Below are 24,837 nucleotides of genomic sequence, written 5' to 3' on the forward strand. Positions count from 1 at the left end.
GTCCTGTGGGTCAGCCAAGAGCCAGCCACACGATAAAGTCCTTAATGCTGACCAGACAACACCCAGCAGCTGTCAGCACGGTGGGAGTAAAGAGAGGAAACGGGGCAACTTTTAGTGTCCTACTGACTCCTTGGGTCCCCAGCAGAAGCCCCAGGTCCTTGCACAAGATTAGCTGTGGCTCAGGCAGTGAGGCACAGCAGGCCAGGAGACCTGGGCCACTGCAACCATCCCCCTCCTAGCCCTTGACCCCAGAGTCCACACATACCTGCGTCACAGCCCTTGGTGATGAGGGTGCGCAAGGCTTGGCACACAGTGACTCTCAGGTCTGGACGCTCACTGATGGCCGTGCCCAGTGTCCGTGCCAGCCCTTTGAAGGAGGTGGCTACATCCGTGGGCCTCGTGCAGAAACCAGGCAGGAGGGTCCAGATCTGGAGAGAGGAATGGGAAAGGAGAGTGATGCCTAGCAACTCAGGCCCCTGCACCACCCAACACACATCCCCCCAACTGATCCCTTACCTGCCACTGGAGTGTATCATAGATCTTGGATTCCACTGTCCTGCCTGCCTGGGCCAGATCCATCGCTGCAGTGTGACACAAGGATACAGTGGGACCCTGGGCACCCTATGGGCCAGCAGGCCTCATTTTTACCAAAACCAAAAGCGCAATAATGCGGACAGGACTTTGGGTGATTCTTCCCTCCCCACAAACGGAAACATAATACTTGTTCATCCAAAAAATGTAAAACACCTACATAAAACGGGAAGTAGATGTCTCCTCATAATCTTCCTCCCCCAGGGATACCCACCATCTCTTCTAACTTCTTTACATTTCTTTACATACACACTTTAAAAAGCACAAACAGAACTGTACTATACATATATCATTCTGAAACCTGGTTTTATTTGACAATAAGATTTCTAAGTGGTAGGCTACATGATATGCATGGTACGTGACCACTGCATTTAATGCTTGCATGGCAATTATTGTTCTGATTTTACTGATGAGGAGCAGATCCAGAGGAGTTGAATCAACTTGCTCGAAGTCACCCAAATGTGGTGTGGCTCAGCTGAGATCTGAATCCAATCTGTTCAATTCACCATCTATTAAACATGCCCATTCCCACAGGTTTCCCTTTCTTCAGAGACCACACCACGGCCCCCAGTGGGGCTTTATCATAACTAAGTTTACCAGAACTCTACTGAGAAACACATATATTGTATCAGGTTTTTATTAGGCACAGCTCTGCATACTTATAAATTGGTGTGTATTTGTCTAACTACCACCCCAGTAAGAGAGGAGGCCATTATTTGCCTGCCACAGGGCAGGGTCCTCTAAAGGGGATATGCTTGGCTGTGTCTCTAAGCAAAGGGAGGGACAGCCCCCCTGAGGAAGGCACTTGAGCACTAACTGGCCACCTGCTTGGCAGAGGGACACTAGCCAATGTCCTAGGGCTGGGGGTGCTGGACAACGAGCCCTTCCTGATCCCTTCCAGCCAAAGCTCCAGGACTAAGGTGAGGCCCATACCTTTGCTCTTCAGGGTGGTAGCCAGGGGTAAGAAATAAGTGGTGAAGAAACCAAGTCGCGTTTCCCGGACGTGGTCCCGGAGGACAGGCAGCAGCCAGCTCCGTGGGAAATCCAGATTCTCCCTGGGAGGAGGGAGGGAAAGCCCAGTAGAGGGTAGCACACACAGCAACACATCACCTGCTAAGCCGAGGAACAGCTCAAGCCTTGCTGTGGCCTCTCCCGCTGATTCCCATGTGACACAGAGACTTCACCCCAAAGAGTGAACACCTTGCTGAGAAGGACAAGCTGGCTGACTCCCCTGGGGCTTGTAAAGAAGCCAGCCCCAGGATCACACTTACTCAGAGCCATCGATTTCCAAAGGCACAGCCTCTAAAACCACCTCAGGACCCATGCTGGCCACCGCAGCCCCTACCGTCTGGTCCAGAGCTGCCGTGTGAGGGAAATGGGGGGAGAGGCGCAGGTCACACAGAGACTGGAGGCACTGGAGCAAAAAGACAAGAGATGACACCAAGGTGTGCTGACAGAGCTAGCACCCAACCCTGAGTCTGGGCCAAAGTCTCTAAGAGGATGAGGTCAGGAGCATCGGCCCAGGTTACAATCTAGGTCAGAGGTCACAAAACAATAACTAAACTTAACCTAGTGAGAAGTCTGACCTCTCCCCCACCACCCAACAATTTTAAAAATTCTGTATGTTAGTAACATGTAAAAACAAGATTTCATATACAAATACAGATTTCCAGTTTATCTTGAGAAATGAGAAACTCTGGCAAAGGCAAATGACAGACTCATGTGTGACAATTAGCAATTTAGCAAATGCTGAGGAGTGGTTGCCCCTCAAGATAGAGCTGTGGCCTCTGGCCCACTACCCCCCAGGACTCCCAGGGCCTCACTTGTAGAAAGCCAAGTTTGTCAATCTAACCTATTAGAGGCCAGGCTTCTTGGGGAAGCCCCTGTTGTCCCAGGGCAGTTCCTTTCTTCCAACCAGCAGTGGTAGGAGTCAGTGAAAGCCCCATGAGGCTAGGAGCTGCTGCTGTGGGGTCTGGGGCCTGCCTCCCCAGCCAGGGAGGATCCCAAGGGGATCTCTGATTCTTAGATGATTTACTCTGGGTTGCAGTAACCTCTCTGGAAGGTAAGGCTGCTTAAAACATTATAATCCCTTATTATGGTGGAGAATTTATAGAATTAAAAAGAAAAAGATGGCAGGTGATAATGAGACGGTCCCCCTGGTTCCCCATTCAAAGCCATCCTCTGCAGCTAAGACTAGTGAGCAGGTACTGGCAGAGGGGCCAGGGGAGGTCCCACCCCTCTTTTTGTTTCTCCCATGTTGGGTCAGACACCATCCTGGAGACACAGTACTGGACACCTGCTGTGGGTGCTACTGGGGGTATAATGTGGAGTAAAGTGCAGAGGTAACAAGACACGTGACCTCTCTGGGAGCCCACAGACCAACAGCCCAATCACCACCTCCTGCCCTGGCCCCAGCAGTTCCCTAGCTCACCTTCTTCATCACAGGATGGGCCTGCTTCCCACATGCCTGGAAGAAGACACCCAGCAGCTGCAACACAGAGCCCCACGCTGCGTGGAACTTGTACGTCAGGCCTTCCTCCACCGCCCTGCCAAGGGAACAGGCAGTCAGGGCCAGGTTCATGCTCACCCGGGCATGACTGGCACTAGGAGGTACAGACCAACAGTTGGCTGGTAAAGATGGAGCCCCAGGAAAGGCCAATGGGGAAAACTAGCATTTATGAAATAGCCACTGTGTTCAGTTTCATTTATGTAATCCTGCTGCTTAAAGAAAACTCTGTGAGGTACATCCTTTGTTCCAACTTTAGATGGGGAAACTGAGGCTCTAAGAGATGAAATAACCTGCCATGGTCACTCTGCTAGTGGCCATACTGGGCCTCCAAAGCCCATGCTCAGTCATGGTCTTGTGTTTTCTCAGTGTGATCCAAGATGGGATGCCAGGGAAGGTGGTCTGGGCAGAGTGGGGAGAGTGGCACCACGCTGGCTGTACCTCTCAGCTTAGCCTTCTGGAGATTTTAGGCAAGAATGGTTGATGGGGGTTAATGTGCGGAAATGGGTAAGCTAGAGGCGAGGGTGGCTCTATTTCTGAGTTTTCCTGAAACTTCATCATAGATGTATCCAAGGGCAACAGGCACAGCACCCAAAGCACCACACCTCAGAGCTGAGCACACACCCAGGAGAGACACCAAGGCTCCTAGTTTTTTTCCCGGGCCCACGCCAGTATCTACAGTGCTCCAAGGCTCCTCACTGCCTGCAGGGACAGCCATGTCTGTGAATGGCTCCTCTTACGGACATAAATGGCAGCACGGCACCTGAATAAGAATGGGCTCTGCCATCAGGCTGCCACTCCCTAGATGGGTGACCTCAGCTCGCCCAGCTATAAACTGGGGGTCAGTCAGTACCTATCTCCTTGAACCCAAGGACTACCAGTGGCTTTTATTCACTTTAGTACTTAAATACGTGCCAGATACAGTTCTGAGAACTTCACGTACACTCCCTCATTTAATTCTCACCTCCATCAGTAACCTTGGACAGATGAGGACCCTGACGTATCTAGGCATGGAGGACGCGGAGGAACTTGCCCCAGGTGACTGGCCCAGAGTCCGTACTCATGAGCACCACACTATGGCACCTGCAACGTGGCCAGTGCTCAAATCAATAGCAGCTGCTCTGGCGCTGAGCACATGCCCACGGTAAGTTACAAGTAGAACACTTTTCATTACAAGGAACTTTCTAGAAGGCACACCATATTCCCTCCTAACATGGATGCTATGTTCTCACCTGAACATCTTGGCGATATACTGGGTAGGGCCAGAGGCTGATGAGGTCACAGAGCCAATGCTGGCCATGTGGGGAGCAACACATTCCTTCAAGATCTCCTGCAAGAGAAGAAGCCACAGATGTCTGGGCCTACAGCAGCCTCCCAGCACCACCCAGCCCTCCTAGGTGACTGTTTTTGCACACCTCTAGGAAGCCTATTCCACTCTGAGATCTCCTCCCCAGGATGCAGCTGGAGGTCTAGGGCGAACTTCAGGAGACAAGGTAGCCAGTACAACTCTACACTCTCTGCTTTCCCCCCTAAAGCTAGGGCTGGGGCTGCGGTACCTGAAGGCTCTGAGTGGCAGCTGTCACCACCTGCGAGTGTGGGGAGAGGAGGCAGGTGGTCGCAGTTCCAAAAAAGCGAGGAAGGTGGCCTAGCCCCAGGTCCCGCTGCAATCTGTTGAGACAAAAGGCTTCTGTGGGGCCTGGCTCTGGGCCACAGGGACCCACACAGCCCCAGGTCCAATGACAGTCATTGATCTGCAGGGTTCTACAGGGCCCTCCTAGTGGGCAATTTTAAAAAGTGCTATAATTCAAGGAATAGCCACACGTGGTAAAAAATCCAAATAGGTCTTCAGAGTACAAAATAAAGAGTATGCTCTCTTTATCACACCTTTCTCCCAGACTGACCTTCAGATGCACTTCCCAGAGGAAAATCAAGGTTAAATGTCTCAAATACTCTTCCCAAAGTTGTCATACATATACAAACACAGAAAACAATAATGTATGCTAACATCTATGTAACACTTCTCATATGCCAAGCACTGACATAACAGGTGTTTGTTCATTTACACCTTGTAAAAACCAAGATTAACTCCTACTACCATTCCCGTTGTAGAAGTGAGAAACCCATGGCACAGAAAAGTCGAGCATGCTGCCCGAGACCACGCCATAAGGAGGAGGAAGGGGTCATTCATACCCTGGTAGTCCTGCTCCAGAACACACAGAGAATCACACCATCCATGCCCTTCTCAATACATCTTGGAGGTCTTTCTGTGTCAGCATGCACCTACTTTAGTAACTCACTGTACATTGATCAGTCCTCTCCCCAAGCACATTTACATTTTTGTTGGTCTCTAAGTTTTTTTGCTATTACCTATATAGCATTACAACAAACAGCCTGGGATGTATATCATGGCACAAATGTGGGAGGCCTGCTGGTAGGATTAGTCCCGAGAAGTAGAGGGGGAACTTGAGTGGCTCAGTCAGCTGAGTATGACTTGGGCTCAGGTCACGATCTCAGGGTCCTGAGACCGAGCCCTGCATCAGGCTTCCTGCTCCGCGGGGAGTCTGCTTCTCCCTCTCCTTCTGCCCTTCCCCTGGCAAGTAAGTAAATTTTTTTTTTTTTTTTTTTTAAGATTTTACCTATTTATTCATGAGAGAGAGGCAGTGACATAGCCAGAGGGAGAAGCAGGCTCCATGCAGGGAGCCCGATGCAGGACTCGATCCTCGGACTCCAGGATCACGCCCTGGGCTGAAAGCAGATGCTTAACCACTGAGCCACCCAGGTGTCTCAAAGAAAATCTTTAAAAAATATCTTGAGAAGTGGAGAATGAGGCTATTTTGCCATTTTCTGGCCTCTCCAGGTAAAAGTTGGACGGTGCAGGGAAAAGGATGAGGGCCTGGTGGACCTGGGCTAGAGACCCTCCTTTGCTCCTTAGCAGAGGCATGACTAGCTACCTCACGGTGCTTCCGTTTCTGGTTCATGAAAAAGGCTAGGACCTTCCTCACAGGGTGGCTGTGATGTGTGAGATGAATGATAACGGAAAGCACCCAGCACAGAGCCTGAGAGCGAGGGCTAATAGGAGCCCTTCAGCAGAAGAGAGGGAAGACACAGCATGGTGGGGCTCCAGGGTCCTGAGACACCCCCACTCCAGGCAAAACACAGGTCACCGGTGGATACACTTATTTTCTTCTCAGCCTTTTTCTGGAAAAGTAGAATCATCAAGCGGCTACTATTTAAGTGGCCAAGCTCAATGTGAGTTTTATGACAGACACAGGGCCGAAACTGGGACTGTGAAGCCCAGAGGAGGGGACTGTTAACCCAGGTGGGGAGAGGGCTGAAACCACAAAGTGGATGCGATCTGAGGAAACCAACTGCCCAGGGTCCAGTCAGGAAGTGACAATGATCAGGATAGAACTGGCACCCCACCCTCAGGGCCCCAGCATGGTGCACTGAGCCCCCCTTGTGGCTCCTTAGAGCTCACTGGTAACTGCTCTGGCAGGAAAACAGCAGCCCCAGCGGACATAGGCCACACTACCCTGCCCTGTGCCTCATACCACAAGAGCTGGCCTATAGCATGCCTGACAAGGAGATACCACCATCCCTCTCCAGCTTCTGGCTCCCATCCCTCCCATCCATGCCACAGAGCAGGTCGGTTGGCTGGAGGCCCTGGGACACCCCTCTGCCACACCTACCTGACCAGGTTGATGTGGGCTTTCTCCATGACCTTAAGCCAGGCCAGCAGGGGTTGTAAGTCATTCTCGCTGGGAATATAGTCATATAAGGCCTAGAGGTGGGACAGGGAATATGCAGGTGACTGAGCAAGTGTGTCTGGAGTGGCCTAATGACAATGACCCCTTCTCATCCCCAGACACCAGCATGTCCCACTGACAGGCCTGCATATGTGGCCCTGAAACTCACAGGCCCCATTGCCTTCCCAGCTCCTGCCTTTCCCTAATCCGTGAAACCCTTCCAATTCTGCTCCTCTGGGGTCAAAGTCTCTAGAAGCAGTTGAGTAAAACTTGGGTCTCACAACCGTTTGGATATCACAAAAGCCACAGTCTTTTCCTGGAAAAATGTACATGGGCACACATATGCATATTTTGCAAACAATGTGGGGAATGTTTATGTCCCCTTTCCTCAAATCCATCCAGGGACCCCTAAATTTGAGAGTCTCTGCTCAAGTTATGAGTTATATCATGAGACCACACTGAAATAGTTTATTAAGTTAACTAAGTGTAGAGTCAGAGCCCCCATCTCCTGTGAACACTGATGTGGCTTTGGTGGCCGGTCTCCTAGCAGCCTACTTCCTGTCTGCTTGTCTATTATAGCCTCTTCCACTGGGCCAGTCCCATCAGCCCACTCAACCTCACTCTGGAGAAAATTAACAGGCCCCCTACACCCCAGCACTGCCACACCCCTTTACCATCAGGCCTTACCGTGATGATTTGGGCGTTGAGCTCTGCCGACAGGGTGCCCAGGGTGGGCTTGGCGTGGAAGAGGCTGTGGAAGGCCTGCATGGCACAGGCTGTCACCAACTGGAGAGGACATGGAGGCTTAGTGGGGGACCGCAAAGCCCACGGCTGCCCTGGACATCTCAACCTCCAGCTCTAGCCAGTGGGCTGGGGAGAGACCCAGGCCCCTGACTTCAAGCATGCTCCCCACACCTGGACATTCAGAAGACTGTCACTTACGAAGGCTTGGCAGCTACTGAAACATTTTTAAATGATTCAAATAAAGATAACAGAGAAACATGAACAAAACATTTGTAACAGAACGGGCTAAAAAAGCAGGCCATTAAGTGGTATGCAGGCTATAATTATGGCTGTATTTTCACACGTTTTTATCTATGTTTGTTTATTTAAAAAAAAAGTCTGAAAGGATACACAGCCCAATTGTTCTGAATGGGTTTTTTCTTTTAGACAACGATCTTATTATTTATATAGTAGATACTTTAAAGTATGCATGTGAACAAACACTACAAGATATATATAAAGATTAATAGAATTGAGCTAGCATGACAGAAATGCAGGAGATCATTTTATGTATTAAAACTGTTATACTGGGGATCCCTGGGTGGCGCAGCGGTTTGGCGCCTGCCTTTGGCCCAGGGCGCGATCCTGGAGACCCGGGATCGAATCCCACATCGGGCTCCCGGTGCGTGGAGCCTGCTTCTCCCTCTGCTTGTGTCTCTGCCTCTCTCTCTCTCTCTCTCTGTGACTATCCTAAGTAAATAAAAGTTAAAAAAAAATAAAAATAAAATAAAACTGTTATACCAATTTGTTAGTAAATAAGAAAAAAAAAAAAAAGACCCACAACTGTGGCTGAAACAGAGCTCGAGCAGGGAAGAGGACTGGTACCTTAACAGCCCTGCCATGGCTCCCCACTCCATAGAACTGATCCCTGAAGCCAGCTCCCAAAGGGATCAGGACTCTGAAGACAGCCTGGTCTATCCAACACCAAGGACAGCTGATGTCCTTGATGGTAAGCAAGAGTAGGGCTGGAGTGGGGAGACCCCAGGTCCTGTTCTGGCCTGCCTAAGAAATTTCCCAAGCACCAGCATTTTGGCCCTGACGCCTGCAGTTCACCCCCAACCCTGGCATGCTCCTCTGGCTTCCTGGCTGAGCTCACCACGTGGCTCAAGGTCATGACCCTGAGGAGAGTCTCACTGCAGCTCTTCACCAGGCTTTCCGGGAAGCAGGGCAGCAGGTCCTTTAGCAGTGTCAGCATGTGCAACACAGTGGTGGCCTCCTTGGAGCCTGGCAGACAAGAAGGAGCTGAGCCTCTGGCCCACCCTCTGCACTGTGCCCCGTCTTCCCAGGCTGGCCTCTGTCCCCACCCGCCTTGCTGTTGACCTGGTTCCCCACCTCCAGACTTCTCAATCTCCTGGATGCAGAACTTGGCAGTGGAAATGGCAGCAGGATGATGGGCAGGGACTTTTTCACCAAACATGAACTCACTGCCCTTGAGGACTGAGCACACTCCATGCTGGGCAGCCTTCCGGATCTGAGGGGCAAGGAAAGGGGGGCCAGGGCTGGGTCAGCATACACCCTGCAGCACTGATGGCATGCCTCCTCCATGGCTGATGCTGTACCCAGGCCTGCCTGTATGCACATTCCTGAGCTGAGCAGTAAGACAAACCTCAGCTCCGATCCCTGCTTTCCTGCTAACTCACCAAACGGCCTTGAGTAAGCCAATCACTTCATCTTTGAGCAGCAATGTCCTCATCTTTATTACAGGGATTCGGTCAGTCACCCAGCAATACTAAGTGTGACCAAGCCAGGCACAGTTCTCGGGGCTGGCAGTCTGGCAGTGACCAGAGTAAACAACTCACACTCTTCTTGGGAGACAGAAAACAAACATAGACCAGAAGGTGAAAGTACAATGCAGACAATATAGCAAGGGTTGGTGCTTTTTACACAGTGGCCAGCAAAGTGTCACTCCAGTGAAGTGACATTTCAGCAGAGACCTGAAGAGAGTGAGGGAAAGGCCTCCTGAGTACACAGGGAAGGAGGTATGAGCCTACCTGAGGAAGCATGCTGAACACACTGAACGATCGAGGACTGTTATTTCTATGTGCTATTACATGCTCCCTGCCCTAAACTCCTGGAGGAAATAGGGTGGCTGACCAGCATTTGCTGAGCACCTGCTGTAAGCCAGGAACAGCGCCAGTCTGGCCTGTGAGTGACACTGGAGTCGCCCTACACCATTGTGGCAAGGTTGGTATTACTATTCCTATTTTCCAGCTAGGAGACCAAGGCTTGAAGAGCTCATGTAACTTGCCCAAGGTCACGGCGTGAATGGTGGATCCAGTATCCAACTAGGGTCTTCGAGCCTCCAAAGCCCCACTCTGCCCCGTCCTGCCACTGTAGTTAAATCTGTCACTGACCAATGAGGCAGGAGACTCAGGAGGGCGTGACAGTGAAGACCCCTTCTACAGGATAAGGAGCTGCCTCTCATCTTCTAGGACTAAGCAAATAAGGCTTCAGAAGCAAAAAGCAGCAGCTCAGAGCAACCTCCCTGATACTACTCAGACAGATTGGCCCCAGCCCACTTACTAGAATCGCACCCCCCCCCACCATACTCTGGGGGCCCAGCAGCCTCACCTTGGGCTTAGGGTGCACAGTGAAGCTCAGGAGCCCATGGTACACCTGCAGGGTCACGGGATAGCTCCAGGCCTCCAGGTCCTGCTTCCGCAGAAGGGTGGCCAGGCAGGAGAGGATCTGTAAGACAGAGTCTCTCAGCTTTGCTGGCTTGAACCAGGTGGAAAAAGAGCCCAGGTTCTCTCCAATTCCAGAAAATCGCCCAGGGATCCGTGTGAGGTCCACACGGTGCCTATACCTCTCCCAGAGAATATCCAGGCTTTGGCCAAATCTTCGGGGCTCTGGAAGATGGTGAAGGGGAAACAGACACAGACACTAACCCATCGGACGGCAGAGGTAGAGCCACTGCTGGTCTGCGCCGACATGATGTCCATGAATGCTCTGGATGTATCGGAAAACTTCCTAATAAGCACAGGGCTGGGCACGCTGTTCGGTGAGAGAAGAGTCGGTCAGAGGCCCTAGGGGCCTCCTAGAGCAGCAGGTGCTGACCCAGGCCTGGTCTGAACGAGGAAGCTAGACACAGGGAGGCAGTGCTGGCCTAGCACTCAGCGAGTGAGCAGGAGACAGGACAGGAACCCACCTTTTCCAACGCCACATCAGTGTGCTTTCCAGGGACCTAAGCCTTCACCACGGCCATTCTCCATTATTCACGAGATGGGGCCTCACTAGCTTGCGTCAATCCTCTCCCTACCCTCCCCCCTCACAGCTACAGGCTGCCAGGTATCCTGGTGGCCACACCCTAGTGCCCCCTTCCTGCCCCACTCACGGCAGCAGGGCCGCCTGATTCCCAGGCACCGACACTCACATTCTGTGACAATATCCCAAGCCACCCTGGGAGCCTCATGGTGAAGAATGCCAGTTGATACTTAATAATTCCCTGAGCCTATTCCTCCTGCTGCCGTTCCCTTCTCCCCAAAAAGACTTGGGGTTCAGACCAAAGGTAGGACTCACCGCTTCAGGACAAGGTTCAGCAGGTACGCAACAGCAGCCAGAGACTCAGGGGACTCCACGGCCTCCACTGTTGTCATCTGAGGGCCAGACCACAGGGTGTGAATGGAAGTGTATAAGCTGGGCAGATGGGGGGCTGAAGCCACCATGTCCCCAGCAGGATAGTTAAAACTCTGGTGTCAAAGGTCAAATCCTGGCTCTGCCACTGTGACTTTGGGCTAGCAACTAAATCTTTCTGTGATTCAGCTTCCTCATTTTTTAAAGATTTTTAAAAATTTTTATTTATTTGGGGGTGGGGGGAGCAGAGCACAAGCAAGAAGGAGAAAAAGGAGAAACAGACTCCCCAGTGAGCAAGGAGCCCAACGTGGGGCTCCATCCCAAGACCCTGCGATCAGGACCTCAGCTGAAGGCAGATGTTTAACCAACTGAGCCACCCAGGCATCCTGCTTCCTCATTTGTAAAACAGAATAAATTGTTGTAAGGTTTCATCAAATTCATACACAGCAATCACAACACAGCCTGGCACATAATAAAAACCATGTATCATTATCTAACTTATTTCATTATTCTAGAGGAGTTGGAAGGCTTTTTCTCTAAAGGGTCAGATAATAAATATTTTAGGATTTGCAGGCCATATATGGTCTCGGTTGCATATTCTTTTGTGTGTGTTTGAATAATCCTTTAAGGATATAAAAACCATTTTCAGTTCTCAAGCTGTAAAAAAAAACAACAGGCCATGGATCAAATTATTTCCATGGGCCATAGTGGGCCAACCCATTCCAGAGTGGTGGTTCTCAAACTTTTACACCCTTAGAATTTCTTGAAGATTCCCCAAAGAAGCTTTATTTACACAGGTGATATCTACTGATGCTTACCACATTAAAAATTAAAACTGAGAAATTTTTTTTTAATTTTTATTTATTTATGATAGTCACAGAGAGAGAGAGAGAGAGAGAGAGAGGCAGAGACATAGGCAGAGGGAGAAGCAGGCTCCATGCACCAGGAGCCTGACGTGGGATTCGATCCCGAGTCTCCAGGATCGCGCCCTGGGCCAAAGGCAGGCGCCAAACCTCTGCGCCACCCAGGGATCCCAAAACTGAGAAATTTTTAAAATACAAGTATATGCAAGCACAATTAGCTACTGAAATAATGTCATCAGATAGGAGGTAACTTCTGGAAAACTCCATAGTACACTCATTAAAGGATGAGAGTGAAAAGGCAAATGATGTTCTAGCATGTTATAAAAATAATTCTGATAGCCCACTAATCCCCGTAAAGGGTCTTAGGACCCCCTCCTCTCCCTACCTGCCCCTGGCCACACTTTGCCTATCTTTTTCTAGAGGATCCTCTAGGCCTAACTCAGCTCCATGGATCAGGGAAGAAAAAACAAGAGTAACAACCAGAATAGTGGATTTTTTTTTTTTAAAGATTTTATTTATTCATAGACACAGAGAGAGAGAGGCAGAGACACAGGCAGAAGGAGAAGCAGGCTCCATGCAGGGAGCCCGATGTGGGACTTGATCCCGGGTCTCCAGGACCACACCCCAGGCTGCAGGCGGCGCCAAACCGCTGCGCCACCAGGGCTGCCCGGATTTTTGTTCTATAAGGATACTGTAACAAATACCACCAGCCTTTCCAAGCCACCACCTGAGAATGAGTAAAGCACTTTTTTTTTCTTTTTTACTAATCTCTTTGCCCAACATGGGGCTTGAACTCACAACCCCAAGATATCAAGAATTGTATGCTCTCCTGACTGAGCCAGCCAGGAAGCATTTCCACTTATTCAAGGATGTCCTGCTCTATATCCTCATACCAGAGGCACCCATCTTCTCTCTACAGCTGTTCTGGACACCCACTTTCAAGTCACACCTACTTACCAATGCAGCAAAGTACTCAGTCTCTGTCTCCTTTCCTCCCTGGGAGCGAATCACCTCAGTGACAGCAGCCAGAACAGCACAGATCTGCATGTAAGGGAGAAGACATCTATGACATCTATTTTAGATTGAATCCTGTCCCTGGGCTAGCCTCTTATCCTTATTCCTTCACAAATTATTCTCCTGACAAAGCCTAGAGATAGGCAAGATGAATTGCATTCATACACACAATTGCATGCATACACACCATAAGGCCTAGCAAAATGTTTGCCAAAACTCCACCTCTAGGACTCTCTTATAGGAATATCTGCACAAAATTGCAAACATTTAGGTAACAAATGCGTTCACTGCAGTAACAAGCTGGAACAAGGCAGTCATCAATAAAGGGTCAATAAAGTACTATTACTACATAATAAGTAATGATTGAATCAAATACAACAGGACTATTGAAAAGAATGAGGAACAATGCTATATTAATTTAGAACTACTATTCAGTGGGGGGAAAAGTACAGAACACTGCATATAAAATATTATCTGTAAAGCTAAACAAAATAATCTAGAATAGTAATGTTCCTAAGAGGCTAATGAGCACTTAGAACATGGCTAGTGTGACTGAAGAACTGAATCTTTGATGTATAAATTTTATTTTTTAATTTTTATTATTTTCTTAAATTTATAAATTTTAAATTTAAAAATGAATACTTGAAGGGCATCTGTGTGGCTCAGTTGGTTAAGCTTCTCCCTCTCCTGCCCCTCCCCTCCCTTCACCTGCGTGCGTTTGCACAGATGCTCTCTCTCAAATAGAATCGTTAAAAGAAAATAAAAATAAAGATTTTATTCATTTAACTGAGAGAGAGAGAGACAGTGAGACAGTGAGCAAGCAGAGGAAGAAGAAGGGGCAGAGAGAGAAACAAGCTCCTACGGTGGGATGTGATCCCAGGACCTAGGATCATGACCTGAGACTGAGGCAAAGGCTTAACCCACTGAGTCACCCAGGCACCCCTAAACAAAATCTTTTTTTAAAAAAATGAATACTTGATCTAGTTATTGGAAAACATAGGTTTGTTTTTTTAAGATTTATTTATTTATTTGAAAAAAAAAAAGATTTGAGAGAGAGAGAGTGCGCACGTGCCTTTTGCGTGCACATGAGTGGTGGGGAGCGGCAGAGGGAGGAGGAGAGAGAAAACCCCAAGCAGACTCTCCACTAAATGCAGAGCTGGACTTGGGGCTCAATCCCACTACCTTGAGATCATGACCCGAATCAAAATCAAGAGTCAGATGCTTAAATGACTGAGCCAACCAGGCACCTCGAAAACATAGATTTAAAACAATTTACAGGAGCACCTGGGTGGCTCAGTGGTTGACCTGCGTTTGGCTCAGGTTGTGATCCCGGTCCTGGGATAGAGTCCCCCATCGGGCTCCTTGCAGGAGCCTGCTTCTCTCTCTGCCTGTGTCTCTGCCTCTCTCTCTCTGTGTCTCTCATGAATAAATAAAATCTTTTAAAAAATAATAAAATAAAATAAAAAACAATTTAGATATATGAATCTATTTTTGTGACTATAAGTTTTATGAAACACAGATTTAGAACAACTTGAAAACATGAACCTACTTTTGCAATTACAAATTTTATGACCAAATCAAATACTTTCAGAGTTAGCATCCAAATAGCGGTGTAAAGGTAACACACATTCCAGATTTTGAAGACATAATATGATTAAAAACAATGCAAATCATCTCATTTTAGGGATCCCTGGGTGGCGCAGCGGTTTAGCGCCTGCCTTTGGCCCAGGGCGCGATCCTGGAGACCCGGGATCGAATCCCACGTCGGGCTCCCGGTGCACGGAGCCTGCTTCTCCCTCTGCCTATGTCTCTGCCTCTCTCTCTCTGTGTGTGTGACTATCATAAATAAATAAAAATTAAAAAAAAATCTCATTTTATATTGATTGTAGGTTGGAATAACAATATTTAGATATAGTAAGTTTAGGGTAGTCTGGGTGGCTCAGCAGTTTAGAGCCTCCTTCGGTCCAGGGTGTGACCCTGGAGACCCAGGATCAAGTCCCACTTTGGGCTTCTTGCATGGAGCCTGCTTCTCCCTCTGCCTGTGTCTCTGCCCCCCCCCCCCCCCCGTGTGTCTCTCATGAATAAGTAAATAAAATATTTTTAAAAAAGAAAATATTATTTGTAAAAAGTCCTGCATTATCTACATTTAATGAGATAAATATTTGTAAAGTATTTGTAACCCGAAGGGCTTTATACGTGAGTAGGGGAGATGTCATTAGAAAAAAAGCAGAAAGTGGAACCTGCCCTAGGAGAGCTAGCAAGTAGGAAAACAAGGGGCAGGAGAGATGACACATCATCCAAAAATACTAGCTGACCAGGGCAGCAGTGAGCCAGCATTGGAAGAAAACAAAAAGCCGGAGTTTGGCTCCTCCTCACTATCCCAAGTCCTCATGATCATCCCCCTACCTCCTTGTGGGCAGCCGAGTTGGACTCCCAGAAGCGTTGCACTTTGCTGAAGGTGACATTTGTGCAGTCGGAGAGGCCGCTCAGGAAGGTGCCGCTGGACTTCTCCGTGAGAGCGGGGGCCACCTCTTCTTCCATGGCCGTCTCCGGGGCTTCCCTTTTGCCCAGACGCAAGGACCCTGACTGCAGCTCATTATGCAACTTCACCGCATCAACTGTCAGGTCACTTTTTCCTGAAAACAGGAGGCACAGGTGAGGCCCTCGCTTCTACCCCAACTTCCTTTTGGCCAGGATCCACCCGCAGGACAAACACTAGTCACGTACAGGCCCCCAACCTGAGAGGCGGAATTCTGGACCTGGCCTGCCTCATCAGCCCACTAGAAGCCTAGAACTCAGCAAACGCATACAGGGCACCCTCCGGGTCAAAGTGTCTGGTTCCGGGTCCCGACGGATTCGGTGCGGGAGGGGGCCGGCGTGGGGGCTGCACGCAGGGGTTTGGGAAGTAAATGCCGGTGAAAACACCTTGTAAAGAGTCCCCCAGAGTTGATTATAGCCAAGTCCCAACTCTGACAGCCGTGGCATCCAGAGCCGTGGCATCCATTTCCCTACTGTGGACTCAATTTCCCCATCTGTCAAAAGGGAAGGGTGAGTCTTTAACAGCAGGCTCCACGTGCGACGTCCTAGGAGAAGAGAGGTCCAACGCCCGGGCCCGGAGCCTCCAGGGAGGCCCAGCTCGTCAGACCCCGGCCGGCTCGTCGGTCTCCACCCCGCTAACCTGAGGGCCGGCTGAAGAAGCGGCTGCGAGCGGCCTGGCGGTGGCGGCAGATGGCAGGGTTGCTGTCGCTGCTGTGGCCTTTCTTCCAGCGTTTCAACTTGGCCGAGACACCCGAGGGCAACTTTCCCGAGCGACCCATCTCGACGAAGCCACTACTCAGCTTACAGCACCAGCCACCGGAACCTGGAAACACGCGCAGAACCCACGTGGACCCGCGACGGCTTCACGTCCTCTTTCTCTGACGTAACTTCCGGATTCGCGTCCGTTTCTATGGCAAAATAGTCAACATCCGGTTTTGCGTTTCCTCTAGGCTCCGGATCCTCGAGCGGTTCCGAGCGGGTTGGTTGCTAGGGAGTCGCTAGGGCTTGTCCTCCCCTGGCCACAGCAGTGGGTTCTTAGCCTTATAAAACTAGAATTACTTTGCAGGTTAAAAGACGATCACACGTATATTTATATTACTTTTTAACATCTAATTTCGAAAGTAAAGCTTGGAAACGAATTTATTTGAAAGAGTCAAAACCTGGCCAGACTTGAAAGAGTGAAACCTCGAGGAGTTTGTCCTGAAACGAGAAAAAAGCAGCCCATGATGCTCTAAACTCTGCTTCTTTTCTTTTTCTTTTTTGTTTTGTTTTGTTTTAAGATTTTATTTATTCATGAGATACAGAGAGGCAGAGACATAGGCAGAAAGGGAAGAAGACTCCCTGCGGGGAGCCCATTGCGGGGCGGGGGGGGGGGGGGATTATCCCAGGACCCCAGGATCACGCCCTGAGCGGAGGCGGTCGCTCAACCACTGAGCCACTCATCTGAAACAATTTTTTTCAGATTTACTTATTTATTTGAGCGAGAGAGAGTGCCTGTGCGTCCGCGAGTGGGAGGGGCAGAAGGGGAGGGAGAGAGCGAGCATCTCAAGCCGACTTCATGCTGAGCGTGGAGCTCGATCTCAGGACCCTGAGATCACAACCTGAGCCAAAACCAAGAGGCGGAGGCTCAACCGAATGTGCCATCCAGGCGCCCCCTGCTTATTTCTTTCCTTCTTTCTTTTTCTTTCTTTCTTTCTTTCTTTCTTTCTTTCTTTCTTTCTTTCTTTCTTTCTTTCTTTCTTTCTTTCTCTTTCTTTTCATTTATTCATGAGAGACACAGAGAAAGAGGCAGAGACACAGACAGAGGGAGAAGCAGTCTACCCACAGGGAGCCCAATGCAGGACTTGATCCCAGGACACCGGGATCATGCCCTGAGCCAAATGCAGACACTCAACCGTTGAGCCACCCAGGTATCCCTACTTATTTTCATTTAGTACTGGGGGCACCCAGTTGGTAAACCACCCTCCCTCATGGCAGCACTCAGTCCTTCTCGATAATCTCTTCTAATCCCACATCAGAACCAGCAGTCATCCTGATTTGATCTCCACTCCCCTTCGACCCTCCCCAAAATTGTTTAGCTGGAACCCAAACTTTATTTATTTATTTATTTATTTATTTATTTATGAACCCAAACTTTAAAAAGATATCTCTCTCCCCTGTTTTGGGGTGCAGCATTCCAAGATTCCTCTGGAATTTCATCCTCCACTTCAAATCAACAAACCTGATTTGTCAAACTATGGGTAGATCCTGGTGAGTTGTTTTGTTAAGTAGGCTCCACACCCAGCATGGGATTTGAACTCACAACCCTGAGATTAAGAGTTGCATGCTCTACTGACTGAGCCAGACCAGTATTCCCCCTGGTGAGTCTTGGCCGATTAGGGTTTAACATATTTGTTTAACATTTTTTTAGCTCCTACTGAAAAAGACACTACAGTAAGTCAAATTTCCAAATGAACTAGAAGTCAACAAAATTTTTGTATACTAAAAAACCCTTTTTTGTATACTGCTTCTTTCACTTGATATGTGAATTTTTCCCCTTGCTATAGTCTGAATGTTTTATCCCTGAAAACTCCCTATGTTGAAATCCTAAGTCCCAAATATGATGGTGTTAGGAGATGGGGCCTTTGGTAAATATTTAAGTCACGAGGGTGAAACCATCATCTAAGGAATTGGTGTCTTATAAAAACAATTTGAGAGATCCCTAGTCCCTTCCATCATGTGAAGACACCCCAAGAAAGAGCTAGCTATAAACCAAGAAGTGGGCCCTCACCCAAACCATGCTGGCACCCTGATCTTGGACTTCCAGCCTCCAGAACTTTAAGAAATAAATTTCTGTTGTTTATAAACTACCAAGCCTATGTTATTTTGGTATAGCAGCCTGAACAGACTAAAGATACCTTTTATTCTTAAATATCCTTTTGCACAGATGTTTCTCACAACTGGTTGATCTCTGTGAAGCTTGTGAAAAACATAGATCCACCATATACATTCCATGAAGACAGGGATGTTGCCTTTGTGACTTCCCTTCCCAAGACTTGGAAAAGTACCTGGCAAGTACTGTAGGCACAACAAATTACTGTTGAATCAATGAGTATATGTGTGTTGTGGAGGAAAGAAGACTAAAACAGGGGCACAAATTATAGAAATTCAAGGATAAATATAAATACCAAAAACTGTAATTAGTCTTTACTTAGACAAACTGAGATACCCTTTACTCCACAGATAGAAACACAAAGCTCAAAACATACATTTCTGAGGGAGTTAAGAAGTACCAAAAAGTGGGACGCCTGGATAATTCAGCAGTTGGGCAACTGCCATTGGCCCAGGGTGTGATCCTGGAGTCCCAGGATCGAGTCCTGCATTGGGCTCCCTGCATGGAGCCTGCTTCTCCCTCTGCCTATGTCTCTGCCTGTGTGTGTGTGTGTGTGTGTGTGTGTGTGTGTGTGTGTGTGTCATGAATAGACAAAATCTTTTTTTAAATAAAATCTTTAAAAAAAAAGTATCAAAAAGTGAATTTTGGTCCAAGAACCAAAAAGCTAGAGATGGGGAGTGAAAGGAAGGCTGAGATGAAATTCATGAAACTGTAGTGTTGGTGCTAGAAGTAGGCACCTGAGGGGTCATCCAGACCACAGGTGACACCCAGTCAGGGTCAATACTTTTACTGCTCTGTAGTAAAACAACCACAGTCTAGTGATGCTGATATTCAAATACCCTTTCTTTTACAAAGCAACAGTGAGACTAAATGGAAGATTCCACCCCCCAAAAAAGAGAACCCCACTATTATTTGCCAAAATAAGGAGTTAGCAACCTTTTGTTAGGTCTTCTCCTTTTATTTTTTATTTACTTTTTTTATAGAGGGGAGAAGGGACAGAGGGAAATGAAGAGAGAGAATCTTAAGCAGGCTACATACCCAGTGCAGAGTCTAACACAGGGCTTGATCTCACAACCCTGAAATCATGATCTGAGCCAAAATCAAGAGTTGGACGTTTAACCAACTGAGCCACCCAGAGGTCCCAGGTCTTCTCCTTTTAAAAACAAGTTTCGTCTGTAAGCCAACTTTTCATTAGAATATCTGAACCAATTTGTTTTGTCAAGTCCAGAAAGATGAAGTAATTTGCACAAGTTTCCACAGCACAGTAGTTTATTCAGGGAAACATGGAAAGAAGTAACCATAAAGGAAAAGATTGATAAACTGGAATACATTAAATGCAAGAAATTCTGCTCACATGGATGCCTGGGTGGCTCAGGGGTTGAGCACCTCCCTTTGGCTCAGGGCATAATCCTGGAGACCCGGGATTGAGTCCCACATTGGGCTCCCTGCATGGAGCCTGCTTCTCCCTCTGCCTATGTCTCTGCCTCTCTCTTGTGTGTGTCTTATGAATAAATAGTCTTAAAAAAAAAGAAATTCTGCTCACGAAAAGACACCATAGGGAGCACTAAGAGGCAAGCCAGAGTGAGAGGAGATATTTGCAATACATAAAACTGACAGACAAGTATGGTGGAATATAGAAAGAAATCCTACAAATTATAAGAATGAGGTAGACAGGGCAGCCCCGGTGGCTCAGTGGTTTAGTGCCGCCTTCAGCCTAGGGCGTGATCCTGGAGACCTGGGATCGAGTCTCACGTCGGGCTCCCTGCATGGAGCCTGCTTCTCCCTCTGCCTGTGTCTCTGCCTCTCACTCTCTCTGTGTCTCTCATGAATAAATAAATAAAATCTTAAAAAAAAAGAATGAGGTAGACAATCTAATAAGAATGGGCAAGAGACATGAACAGGCACTTCACCAAAGTGGATATCCAAATGGCCAATTAACATATGGAAAGATGCTCAATCTCATTAATCAACAGAGAAATGCAAATTAAAATCATAACGAAATACTATTATACACCCACCAGAATCACTAAAATTAGAAAGACTAGCAATACTAAGTGTTGGTGAGGATGTGGAGCCACTGGCTACATATGCAACTGGAGGGAATATCGACTGATAAACCCACTTTTGTGTGGTAGCATCTAGTAAAACTTAATATATGCCTTCTCTATAATCCAGAGATTCACTTCTGAATGTATACTCAACAGATCTATCCTTATATGCATAAAAGACATATATGATAGTGTTCATAATAGCCAAATACTGGAAATGACCTAAATGTCCATCACCAACAGAATGGATAGATTATAGAATACTGATATAATGAAATAATATTCAACTATACAGTTAGAGAACAAGGAAACTACTGCTACATGCAATAGCATGTATGATCTAAGTTGAGCAAAAGACCCCAGACACAAAAAAATAACATTTTGCATGATCCCACTTAGAAGTTCACAACCAGACTTTGCTACTCTACATACGGTATTAGAAGTCAGGATAACAGTTGCCATGGTGGTAGTAACTGAGAGTGGGCACAAGGGGTGTGGTAATATTCTTAATTTTTTTTATCAGAAGTGAATTTACATGGATGTCTTCACTGTGTGATAATTCATTAGCTATGCACTTATAATTTGTGTGCCCCTTTGCCTTTTGTATATGTTATTATATATAACACATATGTATACACACATATGTATACATGTATAATATATGTTATATATTACATTGGTTTACTAAAAATAGAAAGTGTCCCTGACATGCAGAGCAGAGAGAGCACAAAGACTGTTAGTGTGAGGAAGTGTCATTGTAGGGAAGATAACTCAGTGCGGACTCTGGACCCTGTACCCCCAGCCCTGAGAGTCAATGCACCACTTCTGACAGAGCCCACTTCTGGGACACAGGCTGCGATCTGGGCAGTAAGGCTGAGAAAAGGGAACGGGTGGCCTGAGGAGGAAGAGGAAGCCGAGTTTGGAAACTGTTGTAAGCAACCTGGTGCTCATGACCTGAGGTCTAGATGTGGGAACATTCACTGAGAGAAGACATAGAAAGTATTGATTAGAGTCTGGACTGCTTTCCTGTATGACACTGGGCAGGGATTTAACCTCTCCGAGTGTCCGTTTCATAGTTTGTAAAGTGGTGATAATAATACTGAACCCACTGAGCTACTGTGAGGATTCAATATGAAAGTGTGTGTATCAAAATATGTACAACTCCAAAAATGTTAGCAGTACCCTGTGAAGGGTGTGGTGGTGAACTTCTGCCACCAGAGGGGGCTCTGCAAGCAGCCAGTTAAAGCTGAAACCTTAGAGGCGGCAGTATCATCCAGTGGCTGGGATTTTGCAAATCAGATAGGGAGATGAAGAGGGCCAGGCTAGTGGCAGCCTTCCCATCCTTTGCCTGGACAGCAGACACCTGCTGGCCTGCAAACCGAGTCTGCTAAATCACAACTGGGTACAGCCTCCGGATGAACCACCTGTCTGGAAGTGGGCTGGCCTCCTTCAGAAGATGGTGTCAGGAGGACTCGAGGCATCCAAATGACTTGAGCATACTTTCTTCCACTCTGCACAACTAGGGAGCAACTTTGCTGTCCCCGAATTCCAGCAACGTCTTCTATCCAGAAGAATTAGCTTTCTCTATGATAATCCATACAATTATGGCCAATTAATTTCACATTTGTAGGATTGGTCCTGTAGACCTCAGGGTCTCTTTTTCTGCTCAATTAATTTCACATTTGCAGGACCGTCTGCGTTAGACTCCAACTACTATCACTTGCTGTCTGACCTTGAGCAAGTCACCTCACTCTGTAGGTCTGTTATCCTCAGCTGTAAAATGGGACTAAGAATGCTTACCCATAGGGTACATGAGAACTAAATAAGATAATACTTGTAAAGTGCTTAGTGCACTGCCTGGCACTTAGTGAGAAGGCAATAAACATGAACTAATTATTATTATTCAAAAAGCTCTTCTTGGGCAGCCCTGGTGGCGCAGCGGTTTGCCCTGCAGGCTGGGGTGTGAACCTGGAGACCCGGGATTGAGTCCCACATCGGGTTCCCTGCACGGAGCCTGCTTCTCCCTCTGCCTGTGTATCTGCCTCTCTCTCTCTGTGTCTATGAATAAATAAATAAAATCTTTAAAGAAAAGAAAAAGCTCTTCTTGAGTTCCAAAACACTTTCTTTTTTTTTTTTTTTTTAATTTATGATAGTCACAGAGAGAGAGGCAGAGACATAGGCAGAGGGAGAAGCAGGCTCCATGCACCGGGAGCCCGAAGTGGGATTCGATCCTCGGTCTCCAGGATCGCGCCCTGAGCCAAAGGCAGCGGCCAAACCGCTGCTTCACCCTGGGATCCCCCAAAACACTTTCTAACCTATTATCTAACTGAGGAGGACAGAGCAGTGTCCTCATTTCACAAATGTGGGAAGGTGATTCCCAGGGCTTCAGTGACATTCCCAAGGTCACACAGCTGGTCGATGGGCAAAAGTCAAGAGATCTGACCCTTAACCTAGGAGCTCCATCTGCAACCACTGCTCTCAAAATTCTGAAGCTCGTGTGGAGGGAACAGGGCTGCTGCCCCCAAAGCACTGAGCCCAAGGCCAACAGAAAGGCCATTTTTATTTACATCGATAGGGCTGTTATGTGTTATGACACTGGGCAGGAGGAAAGGGAAGTTGAGGCTTTGCCTCTTCCCCCAAACCAAGAGGAAGCAGATGTTTTGGTTGTTTAACGTAGGGCTCAAGTTCTGGGAGAGGGAGGAGGGTTTTGTCATCCCCGGCAACCTATCACGACCCAGGTGGTGGAGTCACAGATGCTTCGAGCATTGTCCTAACTGCTGGAGCTGTGTCAAAGCCCAGGCTACAGACATAGGCAAGACTGTCTTTGGAGCCACATCCCAGGTATGACTGGGGGCAGATGGCTGAACTCTGCAAGCCAGAGTTTCTCACCTGAAAATGGGGCTGCCATCCTGAGGTTAAAATAAGATCATGCCCACAAAAGGTTTAGCCCCATGCCTGGCATGTCACTGTCACAGAAGGCTGCATGTCCCTCAGCTTCTGGGGCATTTGGCCAAAGAAGAGCTTTGAAGAAGAGCTTGCTTCCTAGACTAAGTCTGAGGGGATGAGCGAATGGCCTGGTGTACTAAAGAGGACCCAAAACTGTGAAGAGGACTGAAATCTGGGCATAGCAGATATGTTCTTACTCAAAGAGGGGACTGCCCCCCCTTAGGGTCACCTAAGAAGTCACAGATGGGGCCTAGGTGCCTGACTCCCTGCCATTTGTCTGGAAGGAGACGTGAGGCACCTAAAGATAGGGTTTGGGTCCTAAGGCCAGACCTCCAAGTTTTTTGTTTCTTTCTGTTTTTATAAAAGATTTTATTTATTCATGAGAGACACAGAGACAGGCAGAGGGAGAAGCAGGTCTCCTGCAGGGAGTCTGATTCAGGACTGGATCTCAGAACCCTGGGATCACGACCTGAGCCAAAGGCAGACGGTCAACCACTGAGCCACCCAGGCGTCCCTCTCATGGATTTTTTAAAGCAGCTTTATTGACATATAATTCACATACCATCTACTTCACGCATTTAAATTGCACAATTTAATGTTTTAGTTCACTTCATGGATATGTGTAACCGTCACCACAGCCAATTTTAGAACATTTCATCACCTCACAGAGAAATTCTATGTGGCCCCCCATCTCCCAGCTCTAGGCAAGCACAAATCTACTTTCAATCTCTATCGCTTATCTCTTCTGGACATTTCATAGCAATGGAATCACATATTATGTTACCTTTTGTGCCTGACTTCTTTCACTTAGCATACTATTTTCAAGGTTCATACAGGCAGCACACATCAACGCTTCATTCCTTTTTATGGCTGAATATTCCACGGCATGGATGTATTGCATGTCGTATATCCATTCACCAGCTGATGGACACTTAGGTTGTCATTTGGGCTTTTGTGAATAATGCTTTTATAAACATTTGTGTATGAGTTTTTGTGTGAATGTTTGCTTTTATTTCTCTTGAATATACACCTAGGAATGAAATCACTGCTTCACAGGGTAACACCATGTTTAACTACTTAAAAAACTCATGTGAGTTTCTGATTGTTGCTCTTTCTTGTCCACATTTCTTAGGCCAGACAACCCTGAGCTGACTCCTGCTATCACCTCCAGGAGATAGGCATTTCCTCTACTGCCGTCAGAAATATGACAGCCACCAGCTCCCCTGCTCTACCCCTAGCAAAATCCTTAGCAGGCATATTGGAAACCTGGTTGACCACCTTGCTGTTGGCTGACAGGTACCTTTGATAACTTTCCTCAGTCAGTTAGTAAGTAGTCACCAAGTACAGACATAAAAAC

At 47.7% G+C, this 24,837-nt stretch overlaps 1 protein-coding gene across 2 annotated transcripts in view; it reads right to left on the reverse strand.

Moving 5' to 3' along the window:
• The window catches only part of RRP12 (ribosomal RNA processing 12 homolog), a 43,387-nt gene that overhangs the window by 12,925 nt on the left and 5,625 nt on the right, over positions 1–24,837 (reverse strand). Inside the window, exons 3-19 of one of the 2 annotated variants that reach the window (XM_055346084.1) lie at positions 16,255–16,522; positions 15,483–15,712; positions 13,020–13,103; positions 11,146–11,222; positions 10,515–10,620; positions 10,198–10,314; positions 8,959–9,097; positions 8,723–8,850; positions 7,531–7,629; positions 6,787–6,878; positions 4,654–4,765; positions 4,330–4,427; positions 3,023–3,137; positions 1,863–2,005; positions 1,525–1,646; positions 517–581; positions 266–428 (exon numbers count right to left, since the gene is read on the reverse strand). In XM_055346084.1, coding sequence (XP_055202059.1) covers positions 266–428; positions 517–581; positions 1,525–1,646; positions 1,863–2,005; positions 3,023–3,137; positions 4,330–4,427; positions 4,654–4,765; positions 6,787–6,878; positions 7,531–7,629; positions 8,723–8,850; positions 8,959–9,097; positions 10,198–10,314; positions 10,515–10,620; positions 11,146–11,222; positions 13,020–13,103; positions 15,483–15,712; positions 16,255–16,393 — 2,029 coding nt within the window. In that variant the 5' untranslated portion in view covers positions 16,394–16,522. The remainder of the gene's footprint in view (positions 1–265; positions 429–516; positions 582–1,524; positions 1,647–1,862; positions 2,006–3,022; positions 3,138–4,329; positions 4,428–4,653; positions 4,766–6,786; positions 6,879–7,530; positions 7,630–8,722; positions 8,851–8,958; positions 9,098–10,197; positions 10,315–10,514; positions 10,621–11,145; positions 11,223–13,019; positions 13,104–15,482; positions 15,713–16,254; positions 16,523–24,837) is intronic. The other variant, XM_055346085.1, reaches the window with a different exon arrangement.

Source organism: Nyctereutes procyonoides, unplaced genomic scaffold (assembly GCF_905146905.1).
Source record: "Nyctereutes procyonoides isolate TBG_1078 unplaced genomic scaffold, NYPRO_anot_genome, whole genome shotgun sequence".
Taxonomy (NCBI): domain Eukaryota; kingdom Metazoa; phylum Chordata; class Mammalia; order Carnivora; family Canidae; genus Nyctereutes; species Nyctereutes procyonoides.